This window comes from Drosophila virilis, chromosome 3 (assembly GCF_030788295.1).
Source record: "Drosophila virilis strain 15010-1051.87 chromosome 3, Dvir_AGI_RSII-ME, whole genome shotgun sequence".
NCBI classification, from domain to species: domain Eukaryota; kingdom Metazoa; phylum Arthropoda; class Insecta; order Diptera; family Drosophilidae; genus Drosophila; species Drosophila virilis.
This window is the reverse complement of record NC_091545.1, coordinates 3,280,718-3,303,923: the sequence shown is the minus strand read 5'-3', so window position 1 is coordinate 3,303,923 and position 23,206 is coordinate 3,280,718. Positions and strand designations below refer to the sequence as shown.

General features: G+C 44.8%; 5 protein-coding genes across 12 annotated transcripts in view; 2 read left to right on the top strand and 3 right to left on the bottom strand.

The window, feature by feature from the left end:
* Positions 1-16,770, bottom strand: part of bol (boule homolog, RNA binding protein) — a 32,046-nt gene extending 15,276 nt beyond the window's left edge. For 2 of the 8 annotated variants that reach the window (XM_070207787.1, XM_002046229.4), the window contains exons 1-3: positions 15,999-16,383; positions 907-1,510; positions 647-800 (exon numbers count right to left, since the gene is read on the bottom strand). In XM_070207787.1, the coding sequence (XP_070063888.1) occupies positions 647-800; positions 907-1,028 (276 nt within the window). In that variant the 5' untranslated portion in view covers positions 1,029-1,510; positions 15,999-16,383. Of the gene's footprint in view, positions 1-646; positions 801-906; positions 1,511-11,344; positions 11,439-15,998 lie in introns of those variants that run through there. The other 6 variants (XM_015175580.3, XM_015175582.3, XM_015175581.3 and 3 more) reach the window with 6 other exon arrangements.
* Positions 16,771-17,677: 907 nt separating this feature from the next.
* On the top strand, positions 17,678-20,002 carry Syx8 (syntaxin 8). Its single transcript, XM_002046228.4, has 2 exons — positions 17,678-17,837; positions 17,893-20,002. Exons 1-2 carry the CDS (start codon positions 17,812-17,814, stop codon positions 18,554-18,556), a joined length of 690 nt encoding a protein of 229 aa, XP_002046264.1. The 5' UTR covers positions 17,678-17,811; the 3' UTR covers positions 18,557-20,002.
* Positions 19,218-20,987, bottom strand: UQCR-C2 (Ubiquinol-cytochrome c reductase core protein 2). Its single transcript, XM_002046227.4, has 4 exons — positions 20,826-20,987; positions 20,569-20,702; positions 20,209-20,512; positions 19,218-20,142 (listed from the first exon to the last, which is right to left on the bottom strand). Exons 1-4 carry the CDS (start codon positions 20,868-20,870, stop codon positions 19,300-19,302), a joined length of 1,326 nt encoding a protein of 441 aa, XP_002046263.1. The 5' UTR covers positions 20,871-20,987; the 3' UTR covers positions 19,218-19,299.
* Positions 20,988-21,084: 97 nt separating this feature from the next.
* Positions 21,085-22,027, bottom strand: Rpn12 (regulatory particle non-ATPase 12). The gene has a single exon (XM_002046226.4). It carries the CDS (start codon positions 21,929-21,931, stop codon positions 21,137-21,139), a length of 795 nt encoding a protein of 264 aa, XP_002046262.1. The 5' UTR covers positions 21,932-22,027; the 3' UTR covers positions 21,085-21,136.
* A 65-nt stretch (positions 22,028-22,092) lies between these two features.
* On the top strand, positions 22,093-22,965 carry Smn (survival motor neuron). Its single transcript, XM_002046225.4, has one exon. It carries the CDS (start codon positions 22,175-22,177, stop codon positions 22,874-22,876), a length of 702 nt encoding a protein of 233 aa, XP_002046261.1. The 5' UTR covers positions 22,093-22,174; the 3' UTR covers positions 22,877-22,965.
* Positions 22,966-23,206: the final 241 nt, after the last annotated feature.

The following is a 23,206-nucleotide window of genomic DNA, read 5'->3' as shown; positions in this document are numbered from 1 at the left end:
TGTGTGTGTGTGTGTGTGTGTGTGTGTGTGTGTGTGTGTGTGTGTGTGTGTGTGTGTGTGTGTTGGTGTGATTATGAATGTAATATAATGTAACGAACGTAACGTAACGTAACGCAACGGAAACGTAACTCGGAAACGTAACTCAACAAAAACGCAATTAGAAGAAATACAGAAATACATAAGAATTACAATTTGCCGTCCGTACCGTCATCGATAGACATCGATAAATCGATAAACGATAAATATCATCGATACACGTTTAGTTTCGTGGCACGCTCTTACAGCTCATACAAGTGGCAGGTGTGTTGACGGCGTCGCTTTGTGTTGTTGCTTGCACACACACAAACACACACACACAGACACACAAACACACACAAAAGCGTGGTGTGTGTGTGTGTGTGTGCGCGTGGTGTCTGTGGGTCAGGTAATGCCCTAAAAGATCGGAGGCACATTATAACGTTTGCAGCTGTTTTTGTAAGTGAGTGTAAGGTGAGTATGTGTATGTGTGTGTGTGTGTGTGTTGGTGTTGTGGTCTTCCCGTTACAAAAAGCATCAGAAATCGAAAAATCATAATCGATAATTAATCGATAAATTAACACAGGCGACATTAGCAAAATTATGTGCGGGCACAAACATTTCTACTTACATCCGCCTGCAGTCTTTGCGCCTCCTGCTCTGTCTCAAAGGTAACAAATCCGTAGCCCTTGCTAACACCGGCACGATCCACAATTATCTTTGTACTCTTCACGGTGCCGTAGGCGCTGAACACACGCGTCAGATCCGCCTCGGTGGTGTCGCCACTGTGGAGAGATCAGAGATAGAATCAGTAATGTATCTAGTTTAGGTTCTATCAGAGAAGGCTGCAAGCCAAGGTCCGGGGCTCGTCTGGGTTTGCGTTTTGCTTACCTAATGCCGCCCACAAAGATGCGATTCGGGATAAGTGTGCCGTATTTGGGCGCTGCCAGTGGCGCCTCCAGTGCACCGGTTGGCGCTGTGGCCGCAGCCGGTGCGGCTGTTATTTTGTGCATTTCGGCTGGTGTCGTCTCCAGACGAAAGTTGGCACCGAAGGGCAGAATCTTGAGGCTGTTTCTCTTAAACGTGGGGGCGCAAGAAATTCGATTCCACAAGCGTGAGAGACTTATCTCTCTCTCTCTCTCTCTCTCTCTTTCTCTCCCTCTCTCTTTCTGTCTCTGTCTGTCTCGCTCTCTCCTTTCTCTAGCTCTTGTAGAGAGTTCTGTTTCAGCTCCTGTCGGGGCTTTTACGCGGCGTTGGTTCGGTCTGTGTTGCTCTTGTCTAGTCTAACACGCATTAATATTGTTTGTTGGCTGGCGACCGTCGTCCCGTCACGTCAGGTCGAGTCTGGTCAGGTCAGGTCACGTCGCGTTTTGCTGCTCGTTGCGTTTTCCAGTTTCTTTTCTCAGCGCCCTTTGCTGTATGTGTGCGTTGTTGTTCTTCAGCTTTTATAGTTTTTTTTTTAACGAAAGAAATGCTAGGTTTGCTTTGTCCAAAACTAAGGGAGAGAAAGAGAAAGAGAGAGAGAGAATTAAAATACGTTTTAGTTAGGCAGAGGCAGAGGCAGAGGCAGCCTCTGCTGCTGCTGCAGCTGATCTTCGCCTGAAAAATTGCCCCCTACATTTCGAAATGCATCTATTTTGGGAACACAGCGACGACATATGTCACACGAGAGACCTGGCATTACACTAAGGAGAAGACAGAGAGCGACAACGAGCGAGCAAGAGACAGAGAGGGGGAGAGAGGGAGAGGTGGCTCGGAGACGCTGGCGACACATGTGTGCGCCATAAATTCACCTTCAGCTGCGGCAGAGAGTTTAAATTTAACAACAAGCGGCGGGCAGACAACACAAAGTTGTTGACTGTCAAACGGCAGCAGCAACAATAAAATGGCCAAAATAATGTATCTAGCAGATGCATAGATATATATTTACAGTGCGCGCTCGCCAATTGAACCGACTAGAGAATACATGAATGTCAATTTTTATAAGAGCAATTAAATAAGGAATCCTTTATCGGAGTTGCAAGTGGCATTCCCGACTTTTAATATGTTATACTTCCAGCTATACCAATTTGTTTTTCTTATCGTGTGCCCACTGTACACGGCTCTAGCTTAACAGGAGGCAGAGTTCAATTAGCGAAAAGCTTAAATATGTTTGCTCAAAGTCGTATCTCTACTCACAATCCAACGTGCAGCACTTGCACGCCCCTCCAAATGTACCACCCCCTCCCCCAACACCTCACACCCCCTCCTGATTATTGCTAACTCGTGTATCAACTACACCTACAAAGAAGAAGAAAAAAAAACATAATTATAATTTCATTAGCAATCAATAAGTCCAAATTGGTGGCGCTTTATCGAGAACCAAGGTTTGTTTATATACGTGTAGTGTGTGTGTGTGTGTGTATCTGTGTGTGTGTGTCGTGTGTGTGGGTCAGCTAAGGTATCTACACGTGATTATTGCTCACTTCGGTTCGCTTCGTTTCTTGGTGCCAACTCTTGTGGCCATAAATCAACCAAAAAATATATATAAAAAACAAGAACTAAATATAAATATGAAGATGTATCCATATATATATCTATATATGTATATATAGATACAATATCTGTAGCGATTGCTGCTCTCATTAAATCACGTCACATTTCCAAAATGTTTTTCAACAGCAAAGATTTATTTTAGGCACATATAAATTTGTGTTTCTGTTTTTCTTGAAAAACTGAAATTAATGAAAAACTAAAAGCTTTGCGCGTCTAGCGGATGTATCTGCACAACTGTTAGCCCTAAGTGTGCCCGCCCCTGACATAAATGCGAGTAGCTCGGGGAATGAAATACTTAATTATTTACATGCGTTTGTTGCGATTGGGCGGCGCCAAGTCGTTAAAATGTACGAGCAATTGCATTATTTAAATGCCCATCACAAAGTGGGCCCTGAAATTGGCAAAGTCAGCGAACAGACGAGCAGCAATGCTAACAGAGGTCAACCGGAAAATCACGGCAAACATGACAACATGACCGCTATCAGCGGAATTTAATCAACAGCAGCCAAGCGGCCATCGTGTCGAGAGAGAATTTACACCCACCACCCACAGCAGCAAAGGTAGCACAGGTAGCACACCTGGTTTTGTGGCGACCACTCGACAATATATTGCAAAATTCCGCGTGCGAAAATTGCACGCGTAATGCCAATGAAAACGAACCACCAAAGAATTTAATAATAAAACACAAACATTTTACAGACTGTGGGCACATGATAGCGCGCGCGCGAGCACTTCACGGAATGTTAAGTGCTCTATATTTAAAGTTATCGATTAACGATAAGTGCTGGAATTTCAATTGCTGCAACACTGGAGGTTAAATTAACGATTAACGATTAACGATATCAATTGACATTTGCAAGTAAAGATAATATTTAAAAGATTCGTTAATCGTTTATCGAATCATAATTTATACGAATTATCGATAGTTTTAATTATATGGACATTGCCAGTAGAGGATGTATCGATTTAATAATCATTTCTATATAAATTGCAGCAGCACTTAAAGGTAAAATTTCGATTAACGATAAAAGTATCGACCATTGTTATCGATATTATGGAATTTGCTGCTTTTCTCGCACACATTTTATGCTAATTATCGACAAATTGTAAATTATCTATGTGGGCTATTTCCTGTTTTGCAAGAGCTAATCCTAAAATCCTGATGTGCTCATCAACAATTTATTTCACAACTGCAAATGTATTTCAGTCTTGCCCACACACACACCCACCCACACACACACACACCCACACACAAATATGTACAAATCACCCACACACAAGCATATTCATGTTAGCCTTGATGTGAGGCATTTGATTGCCTGCAGGGCAACAGAAATCAGATTCAGCCATGCAACAATTCAACAATTCTGGGAGCTGCAAGCCCCACAACAACATTGTAGCATTCCGCCAACTATAATACCCTGTACGTCATCTCAAATGGGTCAAGGGTATATGACGGGCAAGAGGCGTTCGATTAAAGACAGGTTCTGTTCTCAATCCCAAACAAAGGTGGGAGGAAAGGCGCAGTTACAGGGTATTTATGCGCTGGTAACAATTTACTTTCTTGCTTACTTTTCTTTCTACACGTTTTACTTCTTTTTTGGCACATTCAAGCGCAACTTGGGCAATTAGGACAATGCAATTAGTAAGCGCCAAACTATTAAATAACCAGCCGGGAGTGCAGGCAGCCGAGAGAAATGCCGAGAGTGAAAGGGAAAGAGTGAGGCAGCACAAAAATCGCGTGCAACATTTGACCTATTAAAATGGCAAAATGTGGGCCCCGCTGGAGCTGTTCGCAGATAGCAACGGGTTAGAGATGGTAAAGGGAAGCGAACTTACACGTAACTGCCCACACGAGATGCACACAGACAAAAGTTTTAGATAAAAATAGTGCAAGAGCTCTGTGGCAGGCAGTTACCTGAGCGCCGGCGGCGTGTCCTTGCCAAAATAAAGAGAAACAACAAAATAAAGAGAATGTGGGCGAAAGGATGGCCAAGGCAAGCGATAGTGAAAGGCTGATAAAAACCTGAGCTACAGGAAGCAAAGGAAACGCAGCAACGCCTCGACTAGCACAACAGGAAGCACAGACAGGCTGAAGTGGGAGAGGCAGGTGGCAGGTGGATTGGTGGGTTGGTGCTGTTGGCAACAAGCTGATAAGCGTATGTAAGTCACATAAGGACAATTAGCCAAAAGCTCAAGAGGCTTTAAGCCTTTTCTTTTTTGGCAGCAAAATCCGAATAGCAAACAAGCTGAGCTAGAAAACTTGGCTGGCTGCGTGCGCGTGCTGCCGCATAAGTTGGCCAAAATGTGCTTACCAGGCAGGCCAGGAAAAGGGGGGCGGGTGGGGGCGGTGTTATGCTGGGGCGACCTGCACTCAGTCAAAGGTCAATTGAAGTTGCGGCCGAGCAGACAGCCAGCGACAGCAGCCAAGTCAAGTGTAATACGAGAAAGCGCAAAAATGGCACACCAAGACACACACACACACACACACACACACACAGAGAGAGACACAGCTGGTGACTGACAGCGCGCCGGAAGTGGCTGCCATTTCAGCTCACACCAAAAAGAAGAAGAAGGACCAGAAAAATGTTACACAATCCTTGAGTGTGTGTGCAGGACGTGCGACGAGCGAGGACATTGCTGCTGCTGCTGCTGCCGCTTTGGGTGTCAGTCAAGTGAAAGGAAATTGTAGCTAACACACACACAGAGTGAAAGATAGGGAGGGGGGCGAGGGAGGAGCAGAAGCAGAGAGGCAGAGGGCTGCGGCAGACATACCAACAGACAAACATCATCAAGATGCGGCCTGATGAGTGGGTGGGAGAGCGGGAAATTGATGGCTTGCCAGGCTACCAAACCCCTGTACCGAGTGTGTGTGCGTGTGTGTGTGTGTGTGTGTGTGTGTGTGTGTGTGTGGCACACAAAAATCCATAATCCTCAGAGCGAGCAGCGAATGAAGCCGCAGCAGCAAAAGGGAAACGACAAACTACAAAGCGCGAGTCAGAACAAAAAGACATATATACATTAATATATTATAAGACGAGCGCTGGAGAGTGCGCGACTAGCAGATATCCTGTAGCCAGCTGCGTGATGCCAAATATATCGATATTGATCGATATTTATCGAATTTTGGATTAAGAGCAGAGCTGTGTGTAACCCACACACGCACACAGAGACACATACACACACACACACATAAAAACTGTGTCCAACTGTGCCGTGTTTGTATTTGGGTTTTTTGGGTTTCAATATTTGCGCAGACTTCGCATCGCAACTTAAAGCAGGCTCGCTTTGAATCTATTTTCCGCCCCTCCAGCAAAACGCACAGTTCCTCCCCCTCCCTCCCTACCTCGGCCCCCTTTGTCAAGTGCGGTTGGGATAAAGTTTGCCAAGCATTTTGCAAATGATTTATTGCCACATCAGAGAGAGAAAGAGACAACGCTGCGTATGAGCGATAGATGTTGCTAGTAGATGAGCCACGCCCCCCTTCCTACGCCCAACCACAAAGGATTTAAGTGGCATTTGATATAGCGTCAGGGGTCTAGCTATAATATCTATTAAATTTTTGAGCCAAATTAAGTCATTAAAAACCGATTTAAAGTTCGATACGGGCTTTGTTCAGTTTTCCTTTTATAGCACACGCTGCGTATGCGTAATATACAAATTAATTATCAATGCACGGTTGAGGGGGTGTGTGGGGGGGAGGAGAGCGTAAAAGAAATAGAAATGCAATCACGAGAAAGCAACGCAAAAGGCAACAAGGCGAACGTTGAGTGCAAAGAAAATGGCCTAAAAGTGTGACTTGGCTATGCAAAGAGGCGACACACAAAGCGAGGGTGTGAAGGGGGGGTAGAAGGGGGAGTGCTGTTGACTGCGAGGTGTGTATAAGTGTGTGTGTGTGTGTGTGTGTGTGGCTGCCAACTATTTTTGTAGACGCAGCTGCCTTTCATTCCTTGGGCCAAGGCATAAAATTAAAATGCGAAAAAAAAAATGATTCAGACAATGTGGCGTGCGAGCGAGATGGACACAATGTGGGTGTCACTGGGCGTGTGTGTGTGTGTGTGTGTGAAAAGTGAAAAAAGCGCAGCTGAGCACGTCATCAAAAGCGTCTCTAGCTGCTGCTGCTGCTGCTCCTCTTCTCTATAGCTGCTGCTCTCTGCCGCTGTCTCTGTCGCTGTCGCTGTCGCTGCCGCTGCCTCTGTCGCTTTTCCGACTGCAGCCGTGTGCAGCTGCATTTGCATCTCTGCCAGCTCGTTGATGTACAGACACGTCTAAAGCACTGCCAGAAAACGTTCAGGTTCATAGAATCAGCCCAGAATATTCCACAATCAAATTTGTATTTAGAAGAATATTTGATTTTTCTCAGTGTATGCACAAACAACTTCTCCCCTTGCTTGCATTGGCAAGAATATGCCATATTCAATGTAGTTAAACGAACCTCCGTTTAATCAGCAATATGAATATGCTTGATTTCTCTCAGTGTAGACACCTTTTTACATTGGAGGGGGATGGGGAAATTCACCTGACGCGCCGCCAACATTTTCGCTTTTGTTTCGACGTCAACAACAAAATGGCCACGATTTTTCGTTTTTTTTTGTTTTTGTGCCTCAACCATTAAGCGAGTTATTTGTCTGCCCCCCACTGTCCGTCATGGCGAGTGCAGACTGTGGCACAGATTTGGCAAAAGCCAAAAGTGGCGACAAGAAAATCGGTTTAATTTCTAGCTATAATTTCTGTTATAAAACAAAGTTATGCAAATTACATGCGAGCCACTAAATGCAGCTTAAGATACTTGGAAGCCACACACGCCAAGGCACACACACACCCACACACACACACACACACAGATAGAGAGACAGAGGGCAGCAGCCGCACAACCAACGTGAAAACTTTACAACTTGCCATGCAAAAAGTTAACAAAAAGTTAAGTCATAAAACGTAACATAAACTAGAGAGAGATATTTATGTGCATATATAATTCAGAGATATAAAAATACACTGCGCAAAAATGTCAAGTGCATTTTAATTTAATTAATTAATTGCCAGCTGTTAGCTCATTAGTTTGAGGTCGAGTGTTAAATATTGTTTCTGAAAGTTCTTGATGTTTTCGCCGAGTGTACACACACACACACACACATATATATATATAAGTTTGTATATATATACAGCTGCTCGCAAGCAAGGCGAAATGAGAGTCAACACAAATTGAAATACTGAAAATTGTGGAAAATAAGTTAATTACACGCAGTTTCATTGGAGTTCAGTATAGACAATAGCATCGCATCGTTAGATCAATGGATGTCATTAGCACAGCTGTTTAATGCCGACTACAAAAGCAAAAAAAAATACAAAAAAAAAATGCCCGCAATTGAATAACTCAATTATGAATCGACTAACCGGAAATCCAAAGAGAAGGCGGCACCATCGGAAAGAAGGGGGCGCACGAATTTTATGCCAAAGATGCGATCTCAATAATCAGATCAGGAAAAAAACTATATGCAAATGTGAGTGCGCGGAAATGGGCATTTTTCTTGTTAAATAAGTAGCTGGCTGTTGAAAAGTGTTAATTGCGTGTAAATGTTTTGTTTAATTATAAGAATAAATAGACTATTAAAGGGCGTATTGTCAGGCAAATGTTGTTTTGTCTTGAACCTGGTTATAGCCTAAAGTGATATAAGTATTATATATTTTGAATCTTTTTCTAGCTGGCAGAAAGTATGTATGGTCGCCTTATAAAGAGTTGTCACAGGATCGATCCTTCCTTTGACTAAGATCTTTGTCATATACAGAGAATCAATATATCATATATGGACCTTATCAAATCGTACGTTGGCTGCTAAAATGGGAATTATATAGCTATAGGGACAATCGGTAGTAAAATTGGCTTTATATAATTCTTGTAATTCCATGATAGTTCCTAAACCACATCAAATCGTACTACTAGATCATATTTATATCCATTTATGACGCCTGAAAGGAAAAACCAGCTGAAAATGTAGCCTTAAACAAGCCAACTTTTAGCCAAATAAAATTCATCTGCTTGCTAGCTAAAAAGTTGAGCGACATACAAAATATGATGGAATATTTCTATGATGCAGATGTCTATCAACAGAAATAGACAAAATATCTACTATATTCAGAAAAAATGAAAACCATATGAGAGCCGCACTCTCTATATTCTATAGATATGTGTACAAAGTGCTAATCCAATTGAATGTTGCTTAAGCATTGTTGAAAAATTCGTCTGGTGGCACTTGCCACAACTATTGAGTGTGCGTGTGTGTGAGTGTGTATCTGTGTGTGTGTATCCGTCAGTGGGCACAGCGCGAGTCGAAACCGTGAAAATATCCAGATAACTAATATTAACTTTTTGTTTGAATGCATGAATGAAGCGCGGCTAAGTGTGTGCGTTGTGTGTGTGTGTGTGTGTGTGTGTGTGTGTGTAAAAAAAGCCCAGCTCAGCGCTTCGTTAGCTGGAATTGAATGGAAAATGGTGAGCTTGTCGACTAACAATAATTGGGCCTATAGGCCATGTATCTGGCCAAAAAAAACGGACAGAACTGTAGAAAAAAAATATAGAAGAAAAAAAGTAAACTAGCGCAGTGCGTGCAACGGTGCACGGCCCGTGGTCAAAATCAAATCCATATAATATACTATATCTATTTCTAAATTGAAGTTCGGTACGCTGGGCAGGTTGGGACACGCTACAGTGGCGCCCGAGTTGGGGTCAGTTGGTCGCACCATTTGGCCAAGTACGCAAATGAAGTTCATTCAAGCTAGCGCAAATGCTGGCCAGTGCTTGGAGCATGGCCAACAGCGCTGAAAGTCAAAGTTGTGCGCTTTTCATTTAATAATAGACGACCCTGCTGCTGCTGTTGCTGCTTGCGGTAAATGGAAAGAAAGTCTGAAAGTTTGAGCTTAGCTTAAAGCATGAGATGCGAGCGAGAGAGCAAGGACTAGGGACAAGAGCTACAAGCATTTCATCAATATCGAGCATATCGATAACTATCGATCATGTCCCAAAATCGATAACGATTTACAGAATTTAATTCGAGTTAGAACCTATGGAAATGTAAATTCCCTTACCCAGTTTCTCGCAATACTAAGGAACTGGTAAAGTATCGCTCATCATGTCCCAAAATCGATAAACATCGATTTCTAGCATCCGATTTTTGGGTTAGGAGGCGACAAAACATATGAAACGAACTCGTCGAGCACTGAGAAAAGTTCTCTTATTTTAGAATTCGTTTCTTAAAGAGCATCTTCTGGTCGAACATTCACAACTGGAGCACTCTTGTTTTTATTATGCTGTTTTCTATTTTCTGTTTTTGGCTTTTGCCTTTGGCTTCTGGCTTTGCCTTGGAGCGAGCGCGCGCAGATTTTCTTTATATGCCAGGCATAAGTTTTATGCCATTTTGCGTAGCCCCCAAATAGAAACCGTTTCGATAACACAGCTCTCGCAGGCATTTTATTTTTATGGCAACACACCCCAGGCCATTCCCTTCCCCACATCCCCCACACACCTAAACTACTGCCCGGCGGCAGCAGCAGAACAGCTGTCGCCAATGTCGCCAGTTGCCAGTTGCCAGTTGCCAAATGCTGGCGACAAACTCTCGCGGCTAACGACGACAACGACTTATTTTTTGGCACGAAGCGCAAAAGACAAAAAAAAAATGTATCTTATTGGCTCAAAATTAAATGAAAACATATATGCTACACACACACACACGAGTACTTTCGTCTTATAAAGAAAATCTCCTAAAGTAACACAGATTTTGCGACAAGATGCAAACGCCTCAGACCTCCGTCTGAGGATGGGGTGGGAAGTGGAGGGGCATGCCGCCAAGCAATGAAAATTGAAGACAACCGCAGAGCGTCGCATTTAATTTTAGATTTATGTACAGGGTGCTGCGGCTGCTCTCGCTGCTTGTCGGCAGGTGGCAAATGTCTAACACAACGGGATCTGGAATAAAGGTAAAGCCGCCCCCAACTACCCCCCCCCTACGCAGACAGCACAAAGCCAACTACAGTGGCAGCCCATCAGATACTAGCAAAGGTTAATATTTTGGCCATGATTTTGACCTGCTTGAAATGGCATAGATATTATGTGAGGCATGCCTTTTGACCATGGCTTTCTTATATTCAGAGTTATGACCAGGTTTGACATATCAATCACATCAGGCCTCCTTCCCACAAGTTAGAGCTTTTCCTGGTCTATCCAAAACCAGAACTTAGCCAACTCTGGTAACAGGAACATTCCATTCGATTCTAAGGATAACTTTTTGGACATGATTTTGACCCGATTGTTATGGCCAAATCCTTAATACTAAGTACATTCCCTTTGGATCTACATATTCTTTTGCCCTTGCCAACTATCCCCTTTGCTCTCAAGTTCTTCGTAGTCTTTCCAAATCAAGCGGAATTTCTAGCTTAATTCAAATTTTTTCTTGAATTTTTCTTTAGCTATAGATTATCTTTATGTCCTCCCCCCTCAAACGAATATTTCGTAAAGTAATGAGAAAAGAGCTGGGAGCACCCCTTATGTGAGAAAACGGCGCCTCCGCAAATGCCGCAGTCGCTCGGTCCCTGGCGACACGTTTCCCAGTCGCCGTCGGTTCTCGTTTATTTTGTCAACGATTTCCCAACGATTTCCCAACAATTCCCAAAGATTCTCAACGCTTCTCGATGCCGTCGCGTGGGTTATTTCGAATGTGTCGCAACTTTTTGTTTTTTTTTTTTTTTGAAGATTTCGAATGCAACTAAATATAAATCTATTTTAAGAGCACATTTCTTTTACCTCTCGTTCCTTTTTCGCTTTCCTTGTTGATATTTTTTACACTTTCCTTGTTTTTTGATTCAATTATTTCAATTTTATGCGGATTTTGAGCCAAATATTTAATTGGCTACTTAAAAATATATTAGCACCTTTTTTGTTAAATATATTCTATTATTGTTGTGGCTGTTTCACCATAACGCGTGCGCTTTGAGTAATTCTTTGGCAGAAATGCAAATTTTGATTTTAACACATTTCAATCATATTTTTTTATGTGCGTGTGTGTGCGATGGCCGGAAGGGTATCAGAAAGAGGGGGTGGGGGCTAATCTGGCTCGTTTATCAACTCATCAAAGGGCAGTCAAAATGCCAACATGAAAACAAACGCAATTTCTATGCGCTCTGCATGCGAGCACGAACTCTTCAAAGCGTAAGGGTATAAAGCATAGTGTGAGTGCGAGTGTACAGTGAAACCGCGCTGAAATTAATTCAAAACTTATTTTGACCTTGATTATCAATAGCTTTTGTACGAAAAGAAAACTCTGCGAAATGGCAGCTAATCGTGCTTGGAGCTTTCACTGTAGTTGTTTATGGCCACTACGTTACGTATACGCAACGTGTGCAAATGGCAATACGCAAGGGACGACGCTGCGAGTACGTGATGAAGCGGCCAAGCAGGCGGATGAGGGGGGTTGGAGGTGGGATAAGGACGAAGAGAAGCGGCACACACACACACAAGCAAGCGAGAAGAGAGCCGTCGCTGACTATTTGTGAGGGGAGGTGGTGAGCCAAAGGGGCTAGAGAGGAGGAGTTCGGGCGGGGGGTTGCTTTTCGCACGCTGGGTATACACAAAAATTGTTTCAATTGAAAACAACAATTTTTGTGTGTCACGCATTAAAATGTGCTCCTTTTGCCCCGCCACTGGCCGTCTTGTTGTTGTTGTTGTTGTTGTCGTAATATCATTTTTTTTTTCTGCTGAAAATCGCCAACGGTCACAACAACAACAACAGCTAGAGAACCAAAATCAAGTACGTTCACACACAATTTTCATGTATGTGTGTGTACGTGTGCGTTTATATGTATTTGTGCCCGCCGCCGTTTTCTGTTTTTGTCGCTCGCCTGGGCTCAGTTGGCCAGGCAAAAATTGTGTGTGTGTGTGTTTTTTTTTTTAATGTTATTCTTGTTCTTATTGTTGCTGTCGTTGACTTTTCGTCTGGCCTGGGCCTGGCTAATGCTTAACAGAAAATAATTTTTTTTTATGGCTTTTTTGGCGAAAAAAACGCAGTTTATATTTTTAAACGACGCTGGTGTGGTAACTGTTGTTGTTGCAGCACAGAACGCACGAAAACTGGCACACACATACACTCACACACACACACACGCACATATACACAAGCGTGCACGTTAAAATGTCGTCTAACGTACGAGCTGCTGCTGTTGCTGCTGCTGCTGCTGCTTCTGCTGCGACTGCGACGTCGACGTACGCGTAGTAGTTGAGTTGAAAAATCAAAAAACGTGAAAAACGTTGCGACTGCGAAACTGGCGACGGCTATATGACGGCGAGAGTGTGTGTGGCAGAAGCAGAAGTGTTGCAATCACGACGGTAGAACAACGACTCAGCCAACACACGAGCGCAGCAACGCGACCAACTGGGCCCCCACAAAGCAGCGGCAGCAGCAGCGACGCCAGCAGCGCCATTCGTTTGACATTCGGCTATTGGCTGCACGCTCGTTTTTGTTCTCTTGCGCTCCCTTTTCGTTTTGGCGCTCTTTTTGCCTGAGCACACGAAACGTAACGAGGGATGCAATGCACGTGCGAGAGCATTTATGTGTGTGTGTGTGTACGTGTGTGTGTGTGAAAAAGATTACAATAAACACATTTTAGCGATATTACATATTTGGCCTATTTATTAAGCAGCAGCGGCAACAACACACTCTCGCGCTTTAAACTCCCACACTCTTGCTCTCACTCTCGCTGCCGCTCTCACGCGATTAGAGTTGTGACGCTGGCAGCGACGTTGACGTCCATGCACGCTATGGCTGGCCAAGCAAACACAGTTATGTTTGCCGCTGCTGCTGCGTGCGTTTATTTTTTAAAAAAAATTTATTGTTTTTTTTTTTTTTTGTTTTTTTGATTCTTCGCTTATTGTGCAATGAGCCATGGCGACTTAATTGCTTTTCGTTTGGGCTTTTGGCTTCTATAAAAGTAACAACAACAGTTTTATTTTCTCTTTGCGCTACGCTGCACTTCAAAAACTTATTGTTGTTACTGCCGCTGCTGCTGCGCTGTCGCTGTGTTCTATCTGTCATGGCAAAGGCGCATAAATAACGCGCTGATAAAAACTGGGCGAAGGGCGTGCACACAGACAAACGTATGCACGTAGTTGTGGCCAGCGCTTTTATCAACTTAACGTAGTTTGTTTTTTTTTTTTTAACTTTTTTGTAAAGCTCTTGATTACATAAGCGGCAGCAACGCTGAAAATCTGTCTGGGAACCGACGAACTGCCAACTGCCGGACGTGTGTGTGTCTCTGTGTGTGTGTGTGTGTGTGTGTGTGTGCGAAGTTGGCAAATTTGAATTTTTCAGCATACACAGCGAGAAGACAGCGAGAAAAACAATCATGATAATTAAATTGAGTTCACTGATGCGTATACTTAACATCAAATTCAAAGCAGCGTCAACAGCAGCAGCAGCAGCAGCAGCAGCAACAGCAGCAGCAGCGCGCTCAACAAAAGCTTCCTGCCGTTCGACGCGCGACGCTCGTGGAGCACGTCGTCGCCTAAAAACAGTTTTAATTTATATAAAAAAAAAAAAGAAGGAACCTTCAACTCGACGTCGCCGCCGTCGTCGTAACGCTATTTGTGGGGGTGGCGCTGGGCGCACCACGTTTTTACTGTTGTATTGGCAACTACAAAAAATATATAGGTTAACATTTTGCTTGTATCCCGCATGCTTTTTGCCAGAGCGGGAGAGCGACATGCAAATGTGTGCCGCATATCTAGCACTCTCACTCCCAATCCTCCCACACACGACAGCATTGTAAACACAAAAAATCAAAGCCACTTTTCGCTCTTAAGTGCAAAAATCATGGGAGACGAGCAGCCAACCCCAATGCAGCAGCGTCAGCTTTTGTTCGGCTCTCTTTCGCTCTCTTACGCAGCCCAAGCGCCTGTCGGCTGCGTTGAGCACGAGAACGCAAGCTTTAACATGTGCGTGGGCGACAGGAAGCAATTCCTAGTTGAACTAGTATGCCAGAGCAGCCGTAAATAGAGCAAATGTCGTCTTGCGTGAGTTATGCCTCTCTCTCACTCACTCTTACCCCCCACTGCCTGTGTGTGTGTGTGTAAGGTTCTCTGGCCTGTTCACTCTTCCTGGTTGTTTATTATTGGGTAATAAGGGTATCAAAGTTATGCAGAAGTATGTGTAACAAACAGTGGGGAGATATTTGTGACCCAATAAGTCATAGGGCATAATTTCGACGATCTTTAATTTAATGCAATGGGCTAAAACCAAAACGTTTTAGCTTAGTTGAAAATTAACATGAATACAAATACTAATTGGCATACCAATTGGATATTAAACAAGTTAGAGCATAGCTTAGTCACTTACTGTGCGCCAAAAGCTCTTGATAAATTTGCTTAGTCGTCAAGTAAAAAGAAAAACCTCTAGAGAATAAATCACAAATCAGCGACGAGCCTAACCTAGGCCCAGTAGACCGACCCGCCCCGTCTGGCAGGCCCCCCAGCTTTGAACACTGTTAAATGGACCGCGAAATGTAAGCGGCGCGTATCATGTGAAAGACGTTTTAATGGGTCAGCAGCCAAGAGTTTGGTATGGAGAGACGACAGAGTCGACCTTAAAACGCATTAGCAACAGTCGGATAAATCGTAATAATTTTATTAGCAAACATGAAAAGCGGACCCGGGGCGCCTAACTGGCCAGTTAGTGTTTCGAAAGGTGTTGCCACCACTTTAGAAGTTCAACAAAATCCAATAAGAAAACGTAGCACATTGAGAGAGAGAGAGAGAGAGAGAGCGCGCGCGAGAGCGGGAGAGCAAGTGAGCGCGCGAGCATTTGGGAGACGTGACAAGTGCAGGCGCGCTCAAGGTAAATGCGCTGCTGCTGCAGCCGACGGCGACGCGTCGACACCATGCAAGATCAACTGAGCCGAATGGCCAAAAATGAGCGAGAGTGAGAGGCAGAGAGCGAACGCGCAACGAAATGCCAAGCAAAAGAAAAACCACGCGCGAGTGACAATCAGACAGCAACGCACACAAGCGCACACACACACACACACACACACATGCACATACGTATGCCCAGTTGGATGCTGGCAGCCACCGGTCGGTCTAGCGTCAAGTGTTGACTAATACCCGTTTTAGCCAGCAGAGTTAGAGCCAAAGCAAAGAACCTTTCCCCCCTACCCGGTCGCTTGCTTGACATACTGACCCAATTCCCGGTTTCGATTTTCTGGTTTTTCTTACAAATACACGTTTTCCGCTACACACACAGACAGAGGAGAGGTGCGTGTGTTCTGCTGGAAAAACGAGTTGCATGCATAGAATTTTCGCCACCGAAGTGCCCGCCAACTAAACTACCAATTGCGTTTATTCCCAAAAAAAAAAAAAAATAAATAAAATAATAAAGCAGCTCCCCCTCCCCCTCTTGAATCACACTTACCGTTATACGCAGCGTTACGTTATGTCTTGTTGCTTGAAGAGAGATTCTTGTTGCTGTTGCATTCGCACACACACAATTACAATTCGGGAGACGGGACGCGTTCTTGATACGTTACGGAGTTACGTTGCTGCTTTAGTTTTTTTTTCTTTTCTATTTTTTCTTTGTGCTCTTATTACTCAATGCGTAAAAGACGGTTAAAGTTTGACGGATGCGCGACGGTTAACGGTTAATGTTGTTAATTGGTGGTTCGAGTGTGTTGTTCTTGTTTGTTGTTGTTTTCTTATGTTGCGTTCCGATTTGAAGTTGAAATTACACTATTTTATTTTTATTTTTATACTACTAGAGATCTTACTTCCTACGAATCACAATTACAAGTGAATATGAGACCCCTCGAAAATAACGACAGTTCCACATGCAAATGAAATTCTAAGCACCGACTACTGTATGTCCTCCAATAATAACACAAACTCTATCTTACGCACGCTCGAACATTTCAAATATCACACATGTATATAAGTGTGTGCGTGCGTGTGCGTGTGTGTGTGTGTGTGTTTGTTGCAGCACATGCAGCGCGCGTCGTCTATAAAAAGGTACCGCAATCACTGCTGAGGGGAAATCAACACGCACAAACACTTTTCCGCACCGAAATTTTCATGTGACGTAACAATTTTTGGCTTTTTCTCAATTAACACGAAACTGACTAATTAACTAAACTGGCCAACGGGATCGTTTCTGATATATGTAACGGTGATTTTCAATTCAAAATTTTATCAAAGAAATGACAACGAACCCACACGGCACAGCACGGAATTATTTTTAACGTAAATAATGATTTGGTTGTAGTGTTGGGTTGTACATCAGTGTGCGTGAGTGTTGGAAATTGTGGGCAGTAGCAGATGTCGGCAAATGCTGTTACAGCCACTATTCCAATGTTATGTATGGTATGCTGTTCACAGCAGATGGCAGCAAAATGTATTGCATTTGTTGAGCTGACCTGCACAGAGAAAAGCATATTATGTTAGAAAGCATTACCAAATCGATTTAATTATAGTTCATATCATATATTATATTATATATATTATTTGAACACAAGCAATGCTGTAAAACGTTTCTGTAAACACAATGTTAAGCGTAAAAGCGAGCGAACAGCTGCTTGACTGCTGTTGCTTGTACAGCCCGGTTGCGCTGAGCTGTTATTGGCTTCGGCTTAGTGCTGCCAACTTTTTTAGCGGTAAAACAAGCCAGTTTTGGGGGAACAGTTGTGAAAAGGCCAAATGTACTCTTTTTAAAACAATCGTAGGAACAAATATAATAATTATATTAAATAATATTCTTTAAATTTAAATTTATCTATATAAATATTTTGAGAACTAACAGCTCTTTTTGAAAGTGTATATATAAATTTTTACCAAGATATATATACCTTAAGCCTTAAAGTTGTCATTAAAGTGTTCAAAAATAAAATATAACAAATTTGAATTTGACAGTTTCTGCTGACAGTTTTTACAAACAGTTTTCTACAATTTCACCATAAAAAGCCAAATCTAGCTGGAAACGTGAGAAACTGGCAACACTGCCGCTGTTACTGAAATGTTAACTAACTAAGTTTATTTGCATTGGCACTAACAAAATGCGACTGTAAAACGCGTGCACAGTTAAAGGCAACCAATGTTAATAACAGCAGCGCTGTTAAGCGAACAGCTGATGTCTGTTAAATTAACATTGGAAACAAAAGGAAAACAACGCAGTTTGCAACGCTCTAAAGAACGCCTACAAATGCTCTAACTGACTGCGATAAAGACTTGCAACGAACATGTCGCTGGTGGATCATGACTCATGGTATGCGGGTGTGTGCCGTAAAGTAATTCGTTTAATAGCCCGCCTCCACTTGCAGGGACATCGAGTATGAGGGCTGCGAACGCTTGCGACATCAGATTCTGGTGCTGCTCAATCAGCGGCGGCAACTGGGCGGCACAGCCGCCGCGCCGGAATACGTCCGACTGAGCAGCAGCATTGAGGCCAGCCTGGAGCAGCTGCGCAAAGATGTGAGCCATCTGAAAGTGGCGCTGGACAACGACATCCTCTGGGAGCTGTGTCCGGCCGAGGAGCTGCAGCGGCGTCGCATCAACTACGATAAGCTGGCATCGCAGCTGCGCGAAGCCGATGCCAATTACACGACCAGCACACGCGCCGACCAGCTGCCGGCTAGCTCGAGCTCTGTGTGGCAGGGTGCGTCCGTCGCAGCGCCAGGTCGGCCGCAAGATGTGGCCACGCTTAGGCAGCAGCAGGAAGCGATTCTGGAGCATCAGAACCGTGGCCTGGAGGTGCTGTCGGCCACCATATCGCGCCAGCGCAATCTGGCCACACAGCTTGGCGACGAGGTGGAGGACCAGAACAACATATTGGACAATCTGGCCAATACCATGGATCGCGTGGAGTTGGGCGTGCAGCGCGAGACGCGCAGCATCAGCCAGGTGAACAGACGCGACAGCACCTGGGGCTACTGGCTGGTCATTGTCTCGCTCTTTGTGGCCATAATTGTGGTCATCCTTCTGTAGGACAGGGAACTCTCCACTAATCTGCGTCTAATCTATACACATACCTATATATACATATATATATATGCATATATGCATATACAGGTGTTCTATATACTATGTTATATTTCCATTTTCCAAAGATGTTTCTGGAGCGTATCCAAAAGATATTTATATACAAAGGTCAGGGATCGTATGTCGACAAATGCCCCTGCGGAATATTGTAAGCTTATCCGTCCGTTTGTTTCCATGTCTGCTTAACTCCGATATGAATATAGATCGTGCAGCTATATCCTAAGCTATACATCGTAAAAGATATTTCGAAAATATTCCAACTGCAACTAGCTTCATTGAGCTCCCGAAACGCATTAACAATAAATTAACATTGTAATACTATATTATGTAATATATATATATATATAGATATATCAGTTATATAGAAACTGTAGAGATATTTTCTATATCTCTGTAGGGGCATTGAGTATTCGGCTAGCCGAAGTGAACTGTTTTTTGTCTACTTTTAATTACGAAATTTTACTATGGAAATGTGTTTAATAAATGTACGGAAAAGCTGTTCAGACCTGAGTCTTACCTTGGCTCACTTACCTGTAGACACATGCGCCAGGATCCTTGACATTTCCCATATCAGATCAGATCGCTCAAGAGTCGCACTTTGTATCGATTTCGTGACTACCAACAGGTTTATTTCGTTAGATCTCGCCGGCAGGGTTTAAATTACATATACAGTTAACAAGATTATCTACTTAAGCCAAATCGGATGCGTAGGGCACATTGGCCAGGTGGCCGATGGCGCCGACAGACAGCTTGGAGCCGGCAACCTTTTTGGCAGCCGCCTGCACCTGGTCAAGCGAGATGCCATCGATGGCAGCCACCAGGGCGTCGGCTTCCAAAACGGTTCTGGTCAATGCCGCCTGGCGACCAATCTGCTTGATCAGGCCGCTGTCGGAGGAGTAGTTGGAGATGATGCGCGACTTGAGCAGCGCCTTGCCGCGTGCCACATCCTTGTCGGAGACGGAGCCGGACTTGAGAGCGCGCACCAGAAACTCAACAGTCTTGCCAATATCCTTGCTATCGGCAGACGCCACAAAGCCAAAGAGGCCAGCATCCAAGTAGCTCTTGTTGATGGCCTTCAATGCAACGGGCGCATCGCTCGCGCAGCTGGCAGCCTCGCTGAAGGCGCCGGCCGACTTGCCACGCTTGGTGGCAGCGTCGCCGCCAATTGCCTGCTCTAGTATGGCGAATGCCAGCGCTTCCTTGTGGTTGCTAGCGGCGCCACCTTCGCCGGCAACAGCGACAACGGCGCGATGTCCCGCCGTGTCCTTGCGCGCATCACCGCCGTAATAGTTGGCGCTGCTCTTGCTGTCGCCGCCGCCGCTGGGGAAGCTAAGGGTCTGGGCAAAGCCGGACAGCAGATTGTTCTCAACACCGACGCCAACAACGGCTGCGGTGCCGGCCGAAAAAGTGTTGGCCACATAGTGCAGTAGGCTCTCGCTGGAGATTTTGCCCAACTGGAATCTGGGTATATAGATGGAGTTGCCCAGGCCGCGACGGAAGGCGGCCTTGTGCACCAGCTCAATGGCGCGTTCCTGCAAGATGAGTTCAAGAGTTGCGAATTGTTGTACGACTCATAAATGACTGCATTATGCACACACCTCGGTTGTGACGGCATCCAGCTGGTTGTGCAGCGTCTTGGCATTGTCCTTCAGCTCCCAGGGCTTGAAGGCGGGCTGCAGCAGATCTTGCAGATAGCGCAGACCGGTCTCCACATTATCCGAGGTCGTCTCGACGGTATAGCCAACCAGCTCGCGATCACCCCAGGTGGTCAAGGTGCCGCCCACCTGCTGAATGTGACGGGCAATCGCAAATGCCGAGGATCTCTGCGTGCTCAGGCTGCCAGCCAGACGCAGCAGATGCGAGGCGCCCAGCGTGTCGTAGGCCTCGTAGCGGGAGCCGGCGCTGCAACCAGACAATTATAGTCGGGAGCCGTAATTGGAGGCGGCATCGAGACTTACCGCAACACAATCGAGACACGGGAAACGGGCACCGAGGCATCGGCTGTGGCCACGACCAGCTTGTTCTCGAGCACGTTGACATTGATGGGTGAAGTGTCGCCGACGAGGCGTGGGCAGGTGGCATAACCGCGTTTCTAGTGAAACACAAACAAAATTGCAACTTTAACTTTTACGTAACACGATTTGGGCCGAACGCAAAATTCACATTGGTCGACAATTTGTTTGGTTAAGTTGCAGCAAATGATATAAGTACTTACAGCGATAGCGCGCAAGAGGTGCGTCTTGCTTGCGTTGCAGGCCATTGCGTTGATTTTTCAACTTATTTGCGTTGCCTTTTCACTAATTTTATCACAATAAATCGCAGCGAGCGATGACAATTTTTCTCCACCCGTTCGTTCCCACAAATTAGTGATGTGCTCCAGAGTCAAACTATCGATTTTGCGCGTTACACGATTAATCGATTAAATCGTGAGGCAAACATCGTTGCAGCTGGTCACATTTCCTTTATGTTGTCCATTAAATAGAAAATATTTGACTTTATTCTTTTAGATATTATTTATTACAAGGTTTAAACTATCATTTCCAGGTCGCGCGCATAGCTGAGCACCTGCTCGGCCAGCTCCTCGGATGGCAGCAGCTCCTTGGGCTTGATGCTTCTATCGGTGAAGCTGTAATTGCCATTGCTTTCCAGCTTCCATTGACGTTTCTCGCCAAATGCCTTAATCTCGTCAGGGACTCGGAGATTCAGACGCTTGGCGGCATCCTTGGCCGATATCTTCTCGTAGGACATCTCAATGCAGGCGCCGATTTCATCGCGCACCGTCTCCACCAGCAAATCCATAAAATAATTATACACCTCGGCGGGCATCGAGGATTTGGCCTGAAATATCTTGTTGTAGCGTCCCTCCATGATGTACTGCTCCAGCGCCAGAATGGGTCGTATGAACTGATTGTGCTGTATGATATCAACCGAGAGCAGCTCCAGTTCTGTATGGAAATCGGATACACGATTGCCGGAAAGCAAATAGAGCAGATTGAGGCCCAACAATTTGTATTTGCTGTCCGATTCGCCAATGATTTTGGCATAATCGTAGTAATAGCACTTCAGCTGTGACATGTAGCGCTCGAAGGCGAGCAGATCCTTGTTAAGGACACTGTGCTCCACCGCAATTTCCAGCACGGAACGCGCCAGCAATAGCTGTTTCTTCGAGTTCTGCGCATCGCCGCCGTCTGTTGGCAGAAAGGACATTTTGACCAATGCCACTTTCAGCTGTTCCAGCAGTTGGCCGCACTTGGGCGTATTTGGCGGCCGTTTGGTCCATTCGGCGGTTAGTTCCTTGTATAATGCCTCCACTGTTGCCATTTTTTTAATGTTTAACTTTTAAGAGGAAACACAAAACACAATTGTGAGCTGAGAATGATTTTTGCTTTTGCTCTTCCTCTTCTTGTGCCATTCACTGTAAGTCTACATCAGTCGTTGCGACAACTCTGTTTTTATATCGCAATTCACAACGATACTATCGATTAATGCAGACGCCAATGCATATGCTGGCTGCATTTCGAAAATTCACATTCACGATAGAACTTAAAGCAAATCGCATTAAAAATGGCTGATGACAAAAATATTTGGGACGACAGCCTATTGATCAAGGCCTACGACGATTCTGTTAACCTGGCTCGCGAGACGCTGGCGCGTCGCATCGCCGATTCCACCAATACGCGTGAAGGAACTGGCGCTGAGAACGACAATAAAACTGACCCGGCCTCAACGTCAGAGCCAGATTTGGAGCAGGAAGAAGAAGAGCCGGAGCGTGTTTTCAAGGTGGGCGAATTTGTGCGTGCCACCTACACTGATGGCCTGGACTACGAGGCTACAGTGGTGTCCATCGACAAGAATGCAGGCACCTGCGTGCTGCGCTACGTAGGCTACGAAAACGAACAGGAGGTGCTGCTAGCCGATCTGTTGCCGACCTGGGGCAATAAGGCGCGTCGCGAACAAATACTCTACGCCAAGCGTTCGGAGGCCGAGGAGGGTCAGCAGGAGCAGCGTGCCAAGAGCGCTAAAAAGTCCGTGGCCAAGGGCAAGCAAACGGCTGGAGCAACACGTCCAGCAGGTCCATCACCTGGCTTGGTTATGCCGCCGATGCCGCTAGTTCCGCCCATGTTTACACCAGCCGGTGGCATGGATGGCGAGCCCGAGCAGGACTTTGTGGCCATGCTCACCGCCTGGTACATGTCCGGCTACTATACGGGCCTCTATCAGGGCAGAAAGGAGAACAGCGCAAAGAAGAAGACATCCAAGAAATAATTACAAATATCTCATAGGCTCTGTTCTAGGCATTAAGAATAAATATTGTGTTAAGTAAATGGACATATATACATATATATATATCTAAATATCTGCATTTCCTGGATTTCAACATAAAAAACTTGCTCCGACTAGCATAAGAAATCACATACACACATGTAAATTACACACATCCACACATACATGTAAGCCCACATATATACGCACATGCACACAAAGCTGCACTAAGGTTCTGAGCCAAATAATTGATCATCCGATTTTAAACATCACAAACTGAAATCTTTGCCCACCAATTTACATATTTTAAACATATTAACTATGTTTTTAAAA